We start from the raw sequence: 16,897 nt of genomic DNA, 5'->3' as shown, positions 1-16,897 counted from the left end.
GAAGGCGGACTATCCATTGGCAAGCTGAGATTGGAGGACTAGATCCCAGAAAGGAAGCAGGACCCAAATCCAGCTAGATGTGGATGGCTGCAAGCACCCATCCCATAGTGGGCATCACAGGCTCTCCCTGGCTGTGTTCCCTGACCTGCTTCCAGGTGAGGTGTGAGGCCTGACAAATACACAGTGACTTCTCCCTCCACTGTTGAAGCTCAGGAGGCCTCAACTTGCCATAGAGAAAATCCTTTAATTGCTCTGCTCCTGCCTCCTCTCCAGGCACGAGGGCTCAGGCTGGCTGCCCCTACTTTTCCCCAGGTGCCAAGGACACCTTGGTCTTTTCTGAATCCCAACCCGTCTGCCTCTCCGATGGCAGTGCCACAAGATCCAGTGCTTCCTGGTGCCATCGGGCAAAGCAGGCAAGAGATGCCAGGGACAGGTGGCCACAAGGCTGTGCGACATGCAGGTGATGATGCAGCTTCAGGTGAACGTGCTGGGTGAAGCGACGTGGACAAACACTGCACTGGAAGGCCCGGGCCCCCGAGTGCAGGCGCAGGTGGGTCTTGAGGTTGCTGGAGTTGCTGAAGCGTTTGTGGCACATCTGGTGGGAATGGGCACTGGTGTCAGCTCTGTGCACCTTGCTGGCTCAGGATCTCTGCTCTCCTCCCCACCGTGGGCACCCCCCCCACACACACACCACCACCACCACTGCCTCCCTATAGCACAGACCCTGGAAGCTGTCCCCTGTAGATTTCTCCCTGGGACCCACAGTGTCTGGCACATTGAAGCCAGGTAGATCTGGGTTAGTATCCTGGTTCTTCCTCCCTGTGTGACCTTCCATAAGTGACATCTCCTGTCTGAGCCTTGCTCTCCTTATTGGTAACATGTGACTATTAATACCTAACCTCATAGGTATGATGGACAGAATGAGATCATCACACAGGACCCTTACGCGTGGGCCTACAGCTTTCGTGGGCGTAATTAACATTTACTGGGAGCTGCCACATGCCAGGAATTGGTCTCACATAGTCTTTCCCAGGACCCTGGAGAGGCATGACTAAGTGCTAGCCTAATTCCAATATTACATCGAGAAGGCAGAGGCTCAGAGGAGGAGAGCCACTAGCCAAAGGTCACACAAGTTGGAGGGAGAGCTGGGATTTGAAGCCAAGTAGCCCAGAAGACAGAGAGCCACTATGCTTTATTCATGTCTGCCTCTGTAAAACAGGGAAAAATTCCTGCTGTTGGACGTGGCAGGACTTCAAAGAGAGGAGCTCGTATCAAGCTGATGTTATTGGTAGTGTTTGCATACTTTGCACACACTAGGCTTTTTACTTCTCCGGGACTCCACTCCTCAGGACTCCCCAGCTTTATTAGCCTCCTCCCATAGACGTACATCTCTAGTCCTCACTCCAAGCCCAGGGAGTAACTTCCAATATTGCATTCTGGTCTTTCCAAGCTGACAGGAGTCATTTTCACCTCCACCTGCCTCCCCACCTCCACCCTTGCCCCCAGGCCTGTCTCCACTTGCTCAGGAAGATTGGAGATTGGAGGCTATAGGTGCCATCCCACCATGGGCCTGGAGCTACTCACCAGCCTGCAGGAGTACAGGGGAGGGGAAGGAGGGTCTCACCAGGCACTCATAGGGCCGCTCCCCAGTATGCACCAAGTGGTGCTTCTGCAGGTGGGCGAGCTGAGTGAAGCTCTTCTGGCACAGGGCACATTGGAATGGGCGCTCCCCACTGTGCACACGCAGATGGACCTGAGCAAGGTGTGGGAGAAATGCTGCCAACTTGCCCAGAACCCTCCAGCAGAGCCCGGGATCCTGTCCAGATCTCTCCCCACACTCCCACAGGACCTCTATTGAGCACCAAGGCTTCTCAATCTCCTGGCTACTCTATCACTCCCCTCAGGGCCTCTCTTCCATTCCCTAAGATACCCTCACTCTTTCTGGTGCCCAGTGGGGGGGGGGGGTGACAGTGCCAGAAGGCTAGGTAAGGTATAGTCCATGTATATATATCCTGAGCAGTGCTGCTCAAAGTGTGGTCCACAGGCGCGTCCTGGGTGGTACAGTTGGTTAAGTGATCTACTCTTAGTTTCAGCTCAGGTCGTGATTTCAGGGTCATGGGATCGAGCCTTGTATTGGGCTCCATGCTTAGCTCAGAGTCAGCTGGGACTCTCTCTCCCTCTCCCTCTGCCCCTCCTCCCTGGTCTCTCTCTCTCTCAAATAAATAATCTTTAAAAAAAAAAAAAAAGTCTGGTCCACTGACCAGCAGGATTAGCATCACCTGGAAACGTGGAAAATGCAGATGCTTAGGCCCTGCCCCCAGACCAGCTGCATCAAAATCTCTGGGGCTGAGACCTCAGAATCTGCATGTTTCCTAGGGCTCCAGGTTTGAATCTCATTAAAGCTTAAGAACTCACACCCTGGAGAACCTAGAAGAATAGTTCCTCAACAATCATAACTTTTCCTCAACTTCAGAGTTGCCAGCATGGGCCTAGAACCCCTCTCTGCTGCCACACAGAGAGGTGCCCACGATGCCCCCACTGGACCATGTGGATGATGACACTAACAGCGCCATGCTGCTTTGTGGGATCCCATGTGAAAAAGGCTAATTGTCAGGTCTGTGACCCAAACTCACTAAAAGCTACCCGTTCCCCAACTGGGCCTTCCTCCTCCTCCTCCTCCTCCTTCTTCTTTTAAAGATTCCATTTACTTATTCATGATAGACACACAGAGAGAGGCAGAGACACAGGCAGAGGGAGAAGCAGGCTCCCCACGAGGCACCTGATGCAAGACTCGATCCCAGAGATCCCGGGATCATGACCTGAGCCAAAGGCAAACGCTCAACCACTCAGCCACCCAGGTGCCCCCCACTGGACCTTCAAACAAACAAATCAGAGGAGGCTTGACTGGGAATCCAGAAAGGTAGTTGTTCAGGAAAGGGCTTTGCGCTAGACCTCGAGAGGCTAATATCAAGGCCTAACTTCACCATTAAGCCAAAGTGAGCTTGGGGAAACCCTTCCCTTGGCTGCCCCATTTTTGACTGAAATGAGAGCTCTCCTAGACAGTCTCTTAGAGTGGGGAGGAGTTCGGAGGCCATCCTATCCTGTGTCTCCTCTCTGCAAACATGACAGTGAGGGGCCAAACGAACCATCCCAGATCACAGCCTAGAGGTTGCCCAGGAGTTGCTGTGGCTTTAAGGTCCTTGATTCTGAACTCAGCTTAGGAGGGGATCATGGAAGGACACTGAGGGGAGCAGCGGGGGCCTGGGAGGCAGATACCTTGAGGTTGGAAAGCTGCCCAAAGTTCTTGCTGCACACGTTGCACTGGTACAGGGTTTTTCCGTTCTCCTTCTTCAGCAGGTAAGGCGGCGCTGTGGTGCCCGGCCGGGAGCCTGCTGGGGCCCGCCTGGCTGCAGCCACCCTGCCAGTGCTCTTTGGCCCTGGGGAGTAGGTCCTGGCAGCTCCAGGATCTCGATTCCTAGCCTGGGAAGGCTGGATTTGGCCACAGGCCGGGGAGGCCCCTGGGTAAGGATACGGGATGTCCCTCTGGGCAGTGGGGTGCCCGGGTTCATTGACTTTCATCAGCAAACTGGGCACAGCCATGGTGGGGTAGGAGGAGCCTGAGGGCAGCATGAGGAGGGGGGGACATTGGACAGAAGGTAGGGCCCCATAGGTGCAGGGGTAAGGAGGAAGCAGAAGTGGATATGCAGGAGAGATGGGGTGGAGGCAGAATGGGAGCTCTTCGGAGATGGGGGTGGGCAGAGGGCAGGGGCAGACCGCTAAAGGGCTGGGGCTCTTTCTGTTCCGGCAGGGGGTCGGGGAAGAGCCGCTGGGAGGAGAGAAGGATGGGCAGAGGGCCCCCTCGCCAGCTCTTAACTGCCCACTTCCCCTCTTGTCCCTGCTTGCAGGATACTTGGCCTTGAGTTTCTCATCAATGGAGCCGGCCTTCGGCCCTGGTGGCTGGTGCTCTGAGCAGGAAAAGAAAGATGGTCAGGGCGGTCAGGGTGCTGCAGCCTGGGGGAAGGTTCTGCTCCCCATCCAACCTGGCCTGCCCGGGGTGGGGGAGCCCTCTAGCCTGCAAGCCTGCTGGATGACTGGACAGGTGTTTCCCCTCTCTGAGCCTTCCTGGTCTGCACTTGCTGACAAAAGCTGCTAGTGTTTATGCAGCGCTCAAAAATTTTAGACAGAGAAAACTATTCAAGGGCGCCTCGGTGGCTCAGTCAGGTCTGCCTTTGGCTCAGGTCATGATCCCAGGGTCCTGGGATGGAGCCCCACAGCGGCAAGGAGTCCTGCTTCTCCCTCTCCTGCCCTGTTCGAGCTCTCTCTCGATATCTCTGTCTCTCTCTCTTAAATAAATAAAATATTTAAAAAAAAGAAAACTATTCAAGAAGCTTATTAGACATCTAAGTGAAGTCAAGTGGGCAGGTGGATGAATTGGTTTGGAGTTTATTTGTTTGGTGATTTGGTTTGGAGTCTAAAGGAGAGATCCAAGCTGAAGATACACCTTTGGGTGCCAGGGGCCCTGCCTAATGAGACCACCTGAGCCAGATCGGCAGTGTCCAAAATAGTCACTTGACATGTGATCACATTTCAACTAATTAAAATAAGTACAATAAAAAATTCAGTTCCTCACTCATACCAGCCACGTTTTTTTCCTAGCACTTGTAGTTTATTCTTTTTTATGACACTTTTAATATTTAAAATATTTTCTTTAAATTCAATTTGCCAACATATGGTATAAAACCCAGTGCTCATCCCGTCAAGTGCCCCCATCAGTGCCCGTCACCCAGTCACCCCCTGCCCCCGCCCACCTCCCCTTCCACAACCCCTTGTTTGTTTCCCAGAGTTAGGAGTCTCTCATGATTTGTCTCCCTCTCTAATTTTTCCCACTCATTTTCTCTCCTTTCCCCTTTAATCCCTTTCACTATTTTTTATATTCCGTACGAGTGAAACCATGTGATGATTGTCCTTCTCTGATGGACTGACTTCACTCAGCATAATACCCTCCAGGTCCATCCACGTCGAAGCAAATGGTGGGTATTCATCGTACCAGCCACATTTAAAAGGCTCAGTAGGCAAGGTAGCAAACAGCATAAGCATAGATGGTATCCCTAATTGCAGGAAGTTCTATCAAATCGTGCTACTTGGGATGCCTGGGTGGCTCAGCAGTTGAGCGTCTACCTTTGGCTCAGGGAGTGATCCTGGGGTCCTGGGATTGAGTCCCACATTGGGCTCTCTGTGAGGAGCCTGCTTCTCCTGCTGCCTGTGTCTCTGCCTCTCTGTGTGTGACTATCATGAATAATAAATAAAATCTTAAAAAACAAAAACAGGGGATCCCTGGGTGGCTCAGTGGTTTGGCACCTGCCTTCGGCCCAGGGCGTGATCCTGGAGACCCAGGATCGAGTCCCACCTTGGGCTCCCTGCATGGAGCCTGCTTCTCCCTCTGCCTGTGTCTCTGCCCCCCTCTCTCTCTCTGTGTCTCTCATGAGTAAATAAATAAAATCTAAAAAACAAAACAAAACAAAAACAAAAAAAGTGCTACTCTCCATGAAGCAGAGGAGAGCAAAGAGGAGGGCAAGAAGAGGAGAGAGGAGACTAAAGTGGGGGAGGGAAGGGAAGAAGGCTCTGGAGAAGGAAGTCCAGAGCATAGAGATATTTTGGAGGTAAGTAGAGAAGAACTAGCAAGGGAGACTGAGATGCAACAGCCAGGGAGGCTAGAGATAAGCTAGGAGGGATGTAAAGTGAAATACTAAAAAGAAAAAAAAAATGCCATGAAGTAAATTGTCTGCTTGGATTCTCATTTATTCACTGAGCCAACCTCACTGAACTGCTTCACTCTGTGCTCCGTGCTGGGTAAATGAGGGACATAGCAGCAAAGCTCCTGCCCTCCAGGAGGTCACAGGTGTGTAATGAGATAGTGCATTACTACAAAACAGACCTAGAATATAGGTATAGCGGGATCCTACTCTCATGGAAGAAGAAACTGGCCTCAGTGATGTGCCTGAAGTCACATTTCCAGAAGGAGCAGAACCAGGACTCCACCCTCAGCTCTCTGGCTCCCAGTCAGAGTCACCTAGGGACGCCTAGGTGCTCAGCGGTTGAGTGTCTGTCTTTGGCTCAGGCGTGATCCTGGAGTCTTAGGATCGAGTCCCACATCAAGATCCTTGCATGGAGGGATCCCTGGGTGGCGCAGCGGTTTGGCGCCTGCCTTTGGCCCAGGGCGCGATCCTGGAGACCCGGGATCGAATCCCACATCGGGCTCCCGGTGCATGGAGCCTGCTTCTCCCTCTGCCTGTGTCTGCCTCTCTCTCTCTCACTGTGTGCCTATCATAAAATAAAAATAATAAAAAAAAAATTAAAAAAAAAAAAAAAAAAAAAAGATCCTTGCATGGAGCCTGCTTCTCCCTATGCCTATGTCTCTGCCTCTCTCTGTGTGTCTCTCATGAATAAATAAATAAAATCTTCAAAAAAAAAAAAAAAAAAGAATCCTCTAGCTCAAACATTCTAGGCAGACAAAGCCCCATCCTCAATCCCCAGGACTTTGGTTGTACCTACTCCAGATCTCCCTGCCTGAGAAAGCCACTCTCCATCTCCTCTGGCTCAGGTGTCACCCTGAAACCTCCCCCCACCACACTGCCAAAACCAAGACTCCAGGCCTAAACATGGAAGTAAAGTGTGCCTGAGACACTGTCCTCACCAGTGACACTGGGTCCCCTCACTATCTTGTCCTGAAACCTAAGAGTCCTCTCCCGCCTCCCACTTCCCACCTCCATCAAGGTACAGCCCTCTGCCCTGGGCTTACTTGTGCTCAAGACATCACTTCTGAGACTCTGCCCGGCTGTGCCCAATGGTGTGGGCTGCAGGGTGCACAGGTATAGGTCCAGGCCTTGGCAACAGGTCAGCAAGGCAGACCTGGCTGGTGCCAAGGGTGAGGGGCACAGCCAGCTGGCACAGGATGAGCCACGGGCATCCACTGTGTCAGAGAGTGGCCTGCAAGCTGAGAAGACCTGGAGGGCAGGAGGCAAGGGGCTTGAGGTGGGGAGCTGGGATATCTGTGTCCCTGGGATGGTCCCAGCTTTTGTTTGGTTTCCCAAAGGAGAAGAGAAGGGTGCCTGGGTGGCTCAGTCAGTTAGGCATCTGCCTTTGGCTCGGGACATGATCCCAGGGTCCTGGGATCGAGCCCCGTGTCAGGCTCCCTGCTCAGTGGGGAGCCTGCTTCTCCTTCTCTCTCTGCCCCTGCCCCCTGCTTGTGCTCTCTGGCTCTACCTCTGTGTTAAATAAATAAATAAATAAATAAATAAATAAATAAATAAAATCTTTAAAAATAATAATAATAAAAGGAGAGGAGAAGCTAAGAGCTGCCTTCCACCACGTCTGCTGCTCAAAGGGCTTCCCATCCCTCATCTGAAAATTTCTTTCCTGGGGCACTTTGATGCTCACCCCAGTATGCCCTCCTACTCTCCAGGGGTTCTGGCCTTATTCTCTCTCCCGAGCCCTGTTCCCTCTTCCACCTTCCCTTCCTGACCGCCCTGGCCCCACTGTGTCTCAGACCATCAACTGTGTTTTGAATGGAGCCAAGATGAACTTAGAGAAAATCCTCATCAAAGACTGTAAACCCCCAAAGATGGCCCTGAGTTCCCCTCCCCCTAAGGCCCAGGCCGTGGCCAGACAGCCAAGTATCCAGCAGGCAGGCTTTATCCCTTCTGATGCCCTGGAGGAAGAGTCTGGCCCCTGGGACATGGGAGAGGGTCTTTGGCACCTCAAGGGCACATCCCCTCGATGTGCTGGGTGGGGTAGGGATGCTGAGGACCAGGGAATGATGGGAATCTGGCCCCTTCCGATTTTCCCCCACTTCATCCTGACATCCTCTCCCTTCCATAAGTAGTCTGGAATCCTTCCTTACCTGGTCGCCTTGGCAGAGCTGTGAATCCAAGCTGGAGGACAGAGAGCTCCCTATACTCCCCAGAGGCTTAGGCTTGTGGCAGCAATGTCGTTCTGGAGCAGATTCCCACTTCATGCCCTTACTACCTGGGAAGACATAAGTGAGCAGTGAAGGACCTCCAAATAGGAGCCTGGCTCCTAGAGCCGACCCCTCCACTAAATCACCATGTGACTTTGAGCCAGTCACTGCCCCTCTTGACCTCAGTTTCTCTATCTGCAAAACATGAGGGTTAGACAGGCTGATGTGTGAAGGAGTCAGTACTGACATTTGGAGGCCAGTGATGCTCTCTTGCTAGGTGTCAGAAGACTGAATGGAGACAATCAGAGGTGAGAAGCAGAGTTGGCCTTATCCTCATCCCCAGGGGAGAAGAGAAAGAGGATGTTTCTAATGGATGTTACTTCCAAGTGTACTCAGAGAGCTGAAGGAACATTCCACATTTTCTGGAGGACACCAGGAATTGAGAAGCTGCTTCCTTCCGTGCTGGGAGGGACTTCTGCCTCCATGATTGTCAACCACAGCCTTCCCACCAAGGGGTGCCCCTGCATCCTCGATCATCCACACAGCTTTTCTGGGCAGCTGAAGAAGCCGGGCCAGACTTAGCTCCCTCCCTGGGGACAGCCTGAGAGAGTAGGCCAAGAACCCTCTGGGTCTCCTGACTGGCCTGATGGGAAGATGCCCTGATTCCTCGGCTGTTGCTCACTTAGCACTCTGCTTCTCTGCCTTATTTCACTGAGGACCACATAGCACAGGGACCACCTCAGCTCATCGAGTGTCCCAAGGTTCCTTCCCATTCTCCTCAGTAGCCACACATCCCTCCTTCTCAAGTGCCCCTGGTCCATTCACTCGAGTATCTCAGCCTTCCAAACCCCAGTCTCCCTTTTCTCTTCCCCGACTCCTCCCAACCCTACCCATCAGAGGCTCTTCACCTGCTGGCATGAGGCTCTTCACCTGGCTCTGCATAAGTTCCCTCTGGAAGATGCAAGGAGGTGGGGCAGGCAACCAGCTGCTCTGGTTGGGGCCCCGGTGAGTGTGAGAGATGACAGGAAGGCACTACATTTGAAGCTGCCACAAATAGGAAGAAGAGGGTAGGCGGGCAGGCAGGGGGCCCTGCGAGACCCAATGAGAGGGAACCGCCCACCAGCCTTTACCTACCTGTGGCAACTCTACAAGACAAAGTGCTGATTTTGGACCACCACGAACCGGGCTTACTGGAATGTCAGTGTGTGGAGGTGGGGTGGGGTGGGGTGGGGGTTACTATGTCTGGCTGTAAGAGAACCCAGATGGCTGAGCCCAAGAGGGACAGAGCAGGGCTGAAAAGCTGGAGCTGGGGTCCCTCTGGAGATAGGAGCTCAGCCGAGATAGAGGCAAGTGGTGATGATGATGGCAAAGACGTGATGCAGGGACAGAAATGGGTGCAGACAGACAAGAGCAGGCAACAAAGAAGGATACAGGGTGAAGCAGAGAAGACAGTAGGAACCAGATCTCACAGAGCAGAAGCCGAGGAGGCAGCAAAAACACCTTGCTCTTTCTTGGCCCAACTCTGATCTGCCTCTTCTGAGAAACTCTCTTATCTAGATGCTGCACTGAGGCCCCAGTGGGGGCAAGAGGTTAACTCCAGAACATAGCAAAATGCTGATGAGGCATGGCTAGCTATCAAAAGGGAGGCTCCATTAGCCAGGGAGCAGCTTTTTAGGCCAAGCAATTTCATTATTTTTATGAGCAAAAAAGGTGCATCATTTCCGGAGACGCAAACCCTGCCCGGTCCATGTGTCTGTGTCACACAGTGTCTAGCCCAGTGTGACACAGCCCCAACCCGTCATCAGATTCCACCCAGCCATTGCATCTAGGTGGCCTGGAACACACAAAGACATTTTGGACTCTCTGCCATGAGCCAGGGGCATATTATCACTCTTTTTCTGCCAGCCCCGCCCAGCCCCTGGCTGCTGATCACCTTCCCTATGGCCTCCATCACTTCCTATCATAATTATCTTCCCATATAACTGACTCCTGCGTGTCTGGGAGCATCTCAAGGACAGGGACCACTGTTCTACTCATTTTTGCTTCCCTTGTAGACATTTGCTGGGTTTTCTGGATGCCCAGTTCTTTGGATCTTCCCCCCCCCTCCAGCCCCATGAGTCTGGAGGGAGGAAGAAGGCACCTCCCACTATAAAAGCCAAAATAATAAAGGAAATCTTTTAAAAATAAATAAATAAAAGCCAAAATGGCTGGCCTTGCATTTAATTCTGACTCCTCGTCCCAGCACATGAAACAGACATGTGACGTGGACTAGCCCAATTAGATACCCTTATCCAGACTGGATCAGAAGCCAGTGGCCCTGAAGTGGGGCCACTGGCTTCTGTGGAGATCAGTGGAGATTCCACTTTGCACATGATGCCATGTTGTCTTCCATGGCAGCAGGGGAAACAAAGGGGTTCAGAGGAGGTTGTAGAATCCTATCTGAGCTGGTCCTGGGACATGTGGTCCTGGGGCTTCCAGCCTGTTCTCCAAGCCCGGCTCTGCAGCCTTTCCAGACATTCTGTGAGTTTCCCCAACATCTGTTAAATGAATTGCTTTTCTTAAATCCCCCTGAAATGGTTTCTATAGCTTAAATCAAGAATCTTGCATTAAAAAAAAAAAAGAATCCTGCATAATGTATGCCCAGAACAGAAGATGAAGCAACAGGGTTCAGGCTGGAATAGTCAAGGATGTGAGTGGCTAGCTACCTGTATAAACAGCTTCCTGCCTTTTCCAGATTAATGGAGGAGTTCCTCCCACAGCACCCCTTGTAGTCTTGATCCACCCAAACTCCATGCCCCAAAAGCTAGAGCCCTCCAAGCCTCCAAGGCCACAAGTTTGCCTCCCCTACAGTCTTGCTGGAATCCCAGAGGGGCATCCACAGAAGGCCGCAGACTCGTCTCCAAGGAGGAGTTGCACACAATGTTGGCTTCTACCTACCACCGACCAACTCCACCCCTTCCTGGCATCATACTCTGCTCCCAACTCTCAAAAAAGTCTAGACAACCTCTTGATTAGAAACAAAAAGGGAAGTGGCCTTGGAGATTTCTGGGTCTCCAATTCCTGAAAGGCCTGGCTAGGAATGTCCTGGGAGGTGGTCCCTCAAGTTCCCACCCAAAATAGCCTCTACCTGCCTATCCCTTCCTTGCTCCCATCTCCTGGGCCCTGTCAGGTCTTCTGTGTTGTCAGCCTCCAGGTCCACTGTGACGTCATTGGCCCAACTGTGATGTCACCATGTTAGACATACCCGGGGTGGGTAGCACAGGCATGGGACCACAGCCTCTTAGCCAGGGAACCTGCACAGTGCCTGGACCCAGATGAGAGACCCAGACCATGCCAAGTCTTCAGGGAGAAGAAGGAGATTGGGACGTGGAGGGGAAATAGGATTCGGGGCCTTCCAGGGTCAGTGAGAGATGCCAGTGAGAACTGACGAGCTGGAGGGCTGGACAGAAGTCAGCAGGCTCCTGGCTCATGCACATTTACTTTCTTTCTCTTTCTGTCAATTACAAATTAAAACATACTAGTGGTAAACATTTCAAACATCAGAGAACAAAAGAACAAAAATGGAAGTTCCCCTCTTTCACAATTTCCCAGTGGTCAATGTGAATTGTTTGGTATTTATCCTTCCAGACATTTATGTATGAACCTACAAACAAGTAAGTGAACTTTTTAAAATATTTTATTTTATTTTATTTTATTTATTTTATTTATTCATTCATGAGAGACACAGAAAGAGAGGCAGAGACATAGGCAGAGGGAGGAGAAGCAGGCTCCATGCAAGGAGCCCAATGAGGGACTTGATTCTGGGAATCCGGGATCAGGCCCTAAGCCAAAGGCAGATGCTCAACTGCTGAGCCATCCAGGAGTCCCTAAAATATTTTATTTATTCATGAGAGACACAGAGAGAAATACAGAGACATAGGCAGATGGAGAAGCAGACTCCCTGTGGAAAGCCTGATGTGGGACTAGATCCCAGGACCCCGGGATCATGGCCTGAGCCAAAGGCAGATGCTCAACCACTGAGCCACCCAAGCACCCTATAAATGAACTTTCAAATTTTATTTTTATATAACATGGATTATAACAATACATCTACTGTGCATGCAGCTCTCTGTATCCAGCAATCTACTGTGACCATCATTTCGAGCAAAGCATACACAGCTGCCTCTTACTTTTTCCTGACTGTATAGGGTTCCACTATAGAGATGGACAAATTATTTTTTTTTTGAGATGGACAAATTATATGGCATTCCTGCATTGTGTATTTCCAATTTTTCCCTGTTCTACACAAGACTGGAAAAGACCTCTGTATGGAAGTATATGCAGAGTGATTAAGAATATCAGCTCTGGGATCCCTGGGTGGCGCAGCAGTTTGGCGCCTGCCTTTGGCCCAGGGCGCGATCCTGGAGACCCGGGATCGAGTCCCACGTCAGGCTCCCGGTGCATAGAGCCTGCTTCTCCCTCTGCCTGTGTCTCTGCCTCATTCTCTCTCTCTCTCTGTGACTATCACAAATAAATAAAAATAAAAAATAAAAGAATATCAGCTCTGCTGAACTTAATCCCACCTCAGTGAACTTATGCAAGTCACTTAACCTCTCTGTGCCTTTTCCTTATCTATCAAATGAGGATAATAATAGTACTTGCTTCATGGAGTTCTTTTGAGAATTCCTCAAGTTAATTTATGTAAAGCTCTTAGAACAGTGCCTGGCCCAAAGCAAGCGCTTGACAATCGTGGGTTAACGTTACTATTGTACATCAACCCTTGCCCTAGTTAGGCAAGTATCTGCAAGTCGGCTTCCTAATAATGTTACAGTTGTAATGAATGTTCCTGGCTCAGTGTGGAGGACCAGAATTTGAACATCACACTTGGAAAGATTAACTACATTCCATTTTATTCTTTAGCCCCTAGTTGGAGACCATTGTGCTCACCCAATGCTGTCCTGCCCTTACGTCAGTCCGCACATTACAATAATTACAGCTTTTGGCATTTGGGTACTTAATATGTGCCAGGAACCCTGCAAAGCATTTTGACATGTTTTGCTTAACCCAATCAGCACAATGACACTTCAAGATGAAGAGTTTTATTCCTATTTTACAGGCAGGAAAATTGAAACTCAGAAAAAGAAAGTGACTGGCTCAAGACCACATGACCCAAGTTAGGGCTGCAATGTCCTGGAGAGGAAGGAAAGCTCAAGGAAGACTTGTTTGAGGGGCACCTTGAAGAAGTAAAAAGAGCCACAGGTGTGGTACAGTGGAGTCTCTATTCCCTTTAGGACTATGAGAACTATGTCTCAGGTGTTGGACTAGTTGCTGGGAATATAGCCCATGGAAATATGACCCAGACCCTGGAAATTCACATTTTGGTTACCAGAAGCCTTGCTAGATGCAGCTAAAATAGAAATTGGGATGCAACTCTCAGGACTTATTATTAGAATAGGCATACTCTACTTTGGGGGGCAAAGTAGACCCAGGGGCGTCTGGCTGGCTTGTGCAGTAAGAGGAAGAAACAATGGAACCACGGGCAAAAGCCCTACTTCCTCTTTGAAAACCTCAAAACCTTCTCCAATCCACAGCTATGGCTATCTCCAACCCTGAGGCCAGCCAGCTGAGCTCTTGAGGTTGGCTCAGTGCATGGGTCCTGAAGCTCTGTCACAAGGATACTTATAAGGACACCAGGTAAGGAATCCAAGTCAGGAGGGGATCTGGGACTGTCATTGGTTCAGAGAGTTAAGCAGCTGTGTGGAAGTGACTCTAGACAGGGCTAAGGGTGGGGAGCTCCGTGCTTTCACCTCACTCTGCTCTGTGGTTGACACCTCCTTCCTCCTGCCTGACACTCACTTATCTCATCTCCCTGGACAGTCTGCCAGATGCAGTGAGTTCGTTTTGGCTTCACACCCTAGGGTGGGGAGATCCTGAGATAGGCTGCCCCAGCTTTCACATCTGCAGAAGGGGCCTCAAGACTCTTGCATCTTCCCCTGCACCCACCTGTTATCTTCCAGTCCTGAGGACAAAATTAAGAGATGTCTTCAAAGAATACCCGAACCCACCCATCCTCTCATCTCAATCATTCCAAGAGGATAGGAGATCAAAAAAGTCACAGGCACTGGATTCAAACCCAGTAGGGCTGATATATTCTTCACCACTATGCAATGCTACATACCATGCACATTGATGTCCTTTGCACCCTGTATGAAATGGAACAACTGAAGTCCACCTATATGTTCACTACATATTATGTGCAACCATGCAACAAAACACTGTGCAGCCAGGAAAAAGCAAGGGTACATTTACTGAGTGACTCCTACATGTTAAACCTCTACAATTGTCTCATTTAATCTTCCTCAAAATCTTTCAAGGTTAAAAAAAAATCTTCTAAGATAAGGATTACTAATGTCTCCATCTAACTCTTAATCTCAGTGAGTTTGAGCCCCACATTGTGTATAGAGATTACTTTTTTAAATGTTATGTATATATATAATAAAAGACAATGGTTGGCAACAATGCAGAGAAATCAGATGCTCTACAGATGTGAGCCAGCCAGGTTCCTCTTATTAATTACATATGTTTTAAAAATTACAACCATCCCAATGCTGCTATGAACATGTGTATACAGGTGCTTATTTGAACACCTACCTGTTCTCTGTTCTTGGGGTATATGCCTAGAAGGGGAACTGCTGGGTTATACAGTAATTTTTTGCTTAACTTTTTTTTTAAAAGGTTTTATTTATTTATTGAGAAAGAAAGACCATTCGAGAGAGAGAGAGAGAGAGAGAGAGAGAGAGAGAGCACAAGTGGTGGGGAGGGGCAGAGGGAGAGGGAAAAGTAGACTCCCTGCAGAGCAGGAAGCCCAATGCAAGACTCCATCTCGGGACTCCAGGATCATGACCTGAGATGAAGGCAGAGGCTCAAACAACTGAGCCACCCAGGCACCCCTCTTTGTTTGACTTTTTGGGAAACCACCAAATCATTTTCCACAGCAGCTGCACCATTTTGCGTTTCCACCAACAATGTATGAGTGTTCCAATTTCTCTACAATTTTTCCAACACTTCTTTTACTTTTATTTTTAGTTATAGACACTCTTTCCTTTTTTTTTTTTTAAGAGTTTATTTATTTATTCATGAGAGACACAGAGAGATAGAGAGGCAGAGACTTAGGCAGAGGGAGAAGCAGACTCCATGCAGGGAGCCGGATGCGGGACTAGATCCCAGGACTCCAGCATCGCTGCCCTGAGCCAAAGGCAGACGCCCAACCGCTAAGCCACCCAGGCGTCCCGACACACTTTCCTTTCTTGGAATCCTTTGAAGCAGAAAAGTTTTTAATTTTATAAAGTCTAGTTTACCTACTATTTATAGTAGCAAAAAATAGAAATGGTTAATTTTATGTGATGTGAATTTTACTATGTTTAAAAATGTGAAAAAACAACCCAAGAATGGGAAAAATATTTTCAAATCATAATACCTGATAAGGAATTTGTATTCAAAATATAAAAGCAACTCTTACAACTTAATAAGCAAGGGCAAATAATTGGAGATCCGTGGGTGGCTCAGCGGTTTAGCACCGCCTTCAGTCCAGGGCGTGATCCTGGAGCCCCGGGATCGAGTCCTGCATCAGGCTCCCTGCATGGAGCCTGCTTCTCCCTCTGCCTGTGTCTCTGCTTCTCTCTCTGTGTGTCTCTCATGAATAAATAAATAAAGACTTTTAAAAGAAAAAAGGCGGGATCCCTGGGTGGCGCAGCGGTTTGGCGCCTGCCTTTGGCCCAGGGCGCGATCCAGGAGACCCGGGATCGAATCCCACATCGGGCTCCCGGTGCATGGAGCCTGCTTCTCCTTCTGCCTGTGTCTCTGCCTCTCTCTCTCTCAGTGAATGGGTTAAAATGCTCATGCATTCATTTCTCCAAAGAAGATATACAAATGGCCAGTAAACATAAAGAAATGTTCAGGATCATACATCATTAGGGAAAGGCAAATGAAAACCACTATGAATACTGTTTTGCTCCCATTAGGATGGTTGTAATTTTTTTTTTAAGATTTATTTATTTGAGAGAAAGAGAGAGAGAGAGAGAGAGAATAAGTGTGAGGGGCAGAAGGAGAGGGAGAAAGAATCTCAAGCAGACTCTTCACTCAGTGTGGAGCCTGACACAGGGCTCTATCTTATGGCTCCGAGACCACAACCCAAAACTTCCTGTACTACACAAGTGGACACAGGTGAAATGTGAAGGAAAAAAAAACAAAAACAAAACAAACAAACAAACAAAAACCACCGAAAAGTTTCCCAGAATCCCTTGCAGTTAGGACTCTGGGTATGTGAATATGGTTCTGCTCTAGATACATTTGAGTAAAATTTGGAAGGTTAAAGTGAAGAGATCAAATGCTCTAGGTCAACCATTTTGCAAGAGTGTCTGCACAGGGTCCAGAATCAAGATTTGAGACATCTTTTTTCTTTTCTTTTTCTGACGGTGGATCTCAACCAATTTATGTTGAATGAATAAGTGAAGCATGCAAAGAGGAGGAAGAGCTCTAGGCAGAAACTTGGAGGCAGGAGAGACAGCTCTTCTGGGTTCCTGCATCTTTTGCTCTTCTTTCAAGGGACACGATAATCTCTTCAAGGGCTTGACCCCTTACAAATGCTTTCATGCTCCTTGTAGTCTTTAATCTCACAACAGCCCAGTGGGGCAAGCAAGGCACTGTTCTGTCTGCCTGCTAATGGGAAAACTGATCTTTGGGAAGGGAAAGTGATTTGCCCATGGTCTCATGGCAACTTGGTGGCTTACTGAGAGAACATAGGCCTCCTGGCTCTGAGGTTTGGCTCTGACTTGCCTCCCCACTGCAGGGAGCAGACCCAGAAGCTTCCTCAGTGGGCTGTAGAAACTATGAGATTCAGAAGTCATACAAAGTAATGGTGGTGATAGTAACCAAGAGGAGAAAAAGAATTGGAACTTTTCT

General features: G+C 49.4%; 1 protein-coding gene and 1 non-coding gene across 14 annotated transcripts in view; one reads left to right on the top strand and one right to left on the bottom strand.

Moving 5' to 3' along the window:
- Positions 1-224: 224 nt before the first annotated feature.
- Positions 225-11,229, bottom strand: ZNF683 (zinc finger protein 683). 10 transcript variants are annotated; one of them, XM_038531461.1, is made up of 7 exons: positions 10,663-11,078; positions 8,866-8,947; positions 7,901-8,021; positions 6,800-7,004; positions 3,277-3,965; positions 1,625-1,753; positions 225-595 (listed from the first exon to the last, which is right to left on the bottom strand). In XM_038531461.1, the coding sequence occupies exons 1-7, from the start codon at positions 10,748-10,750 to the stop codon at positions 299-301; spliced, it is 1,611 nt and encodes a 536-aa protein (XP_038387389.1). In that variant the 5' UTR covers positions 10,751-11,078; the 3' UTR covers positions 225-298. The 10 variants fall into 10 exon arrangements, with proteins under 10 accessions (XP_038387389.1, XP_038387392.1, XP_038387397.1 ...); XM_038531464.1 differs by lacking the exons at positions 8,866-8,947; positions 10,663-11,078 and adding an exon at positions 11,085-11,229 and having other exon boundaries at positions 7,901-8,025; XM_038531469.1 differs by lacking the exons at positions 8,866-8,947; positions 10,663-11,078 and adding an exon at positions 11,089-11,205.
- LIN28A overlaps positions 11,185-16,897 on the top strand; it is an 18,567-nt gene continuing 12,854 nt past the window's right edge. The window contains exons 1-3 of one of the 4 annotated variants that reach the window (XR_005355941.1): positions 11,185-11,610; positions 13,053-13,195; positions 13,528-13,630. This is a non-coding gene — a transcript (lin-28 homolog A). The remainder of the gene's footprint in view (positions 11,611-13,052; positions 13,196-13,527; positions 13,631-16,897) is intronic. The other 3 variants (XR_005355942.1, XR_005355940.1, XR_005355938.1) reach the window with 3 other exon arrangements.

Source organism: Canis lupus, chromosome 2, assembly GCF_011100685.1.
Source record: "Canis lupus familiaris isolate Mischka breed German Shepherd chromosome 2, alternate assembly UU_Cfam_GSD_1.0, whole genome shotgun sequence".
NCBI lineage: Eukaryota > Metazoa > Chordata > Mammalia > Carnivora > Canidae > Canis > Canis lupus.
Note: the sequence above shows the minus strand (reverse complement) of the source record. Positions and strands in the feature narration are given on the sequence as shown.

Bases quoted from the DNA above. Each gene is read 5' to 3' on its own strand.
- ZNF683 (XM_038531461.1), bottom strand. From the start codon at position 10,750: ATGGAGTTTGGGTGGATCAAGACTACAAGGGGTGCTGTGGGAGGAACT. The intron at 7,005-7,900 runs GTAAGGAAGGAT...CCTGCCCTCCAG, and splicing joins AGCTCTGCCAAGGCGACCAG to GTCTTCTCAGCTTGCAGGCC. The intron at 596-1,624 runs GTGAGACCCTCC...CATTCCCACCAG, and splicing joins AGCGGCCCTATGAGTGCCTG to ATGTGCCACAAACGCTTCAG.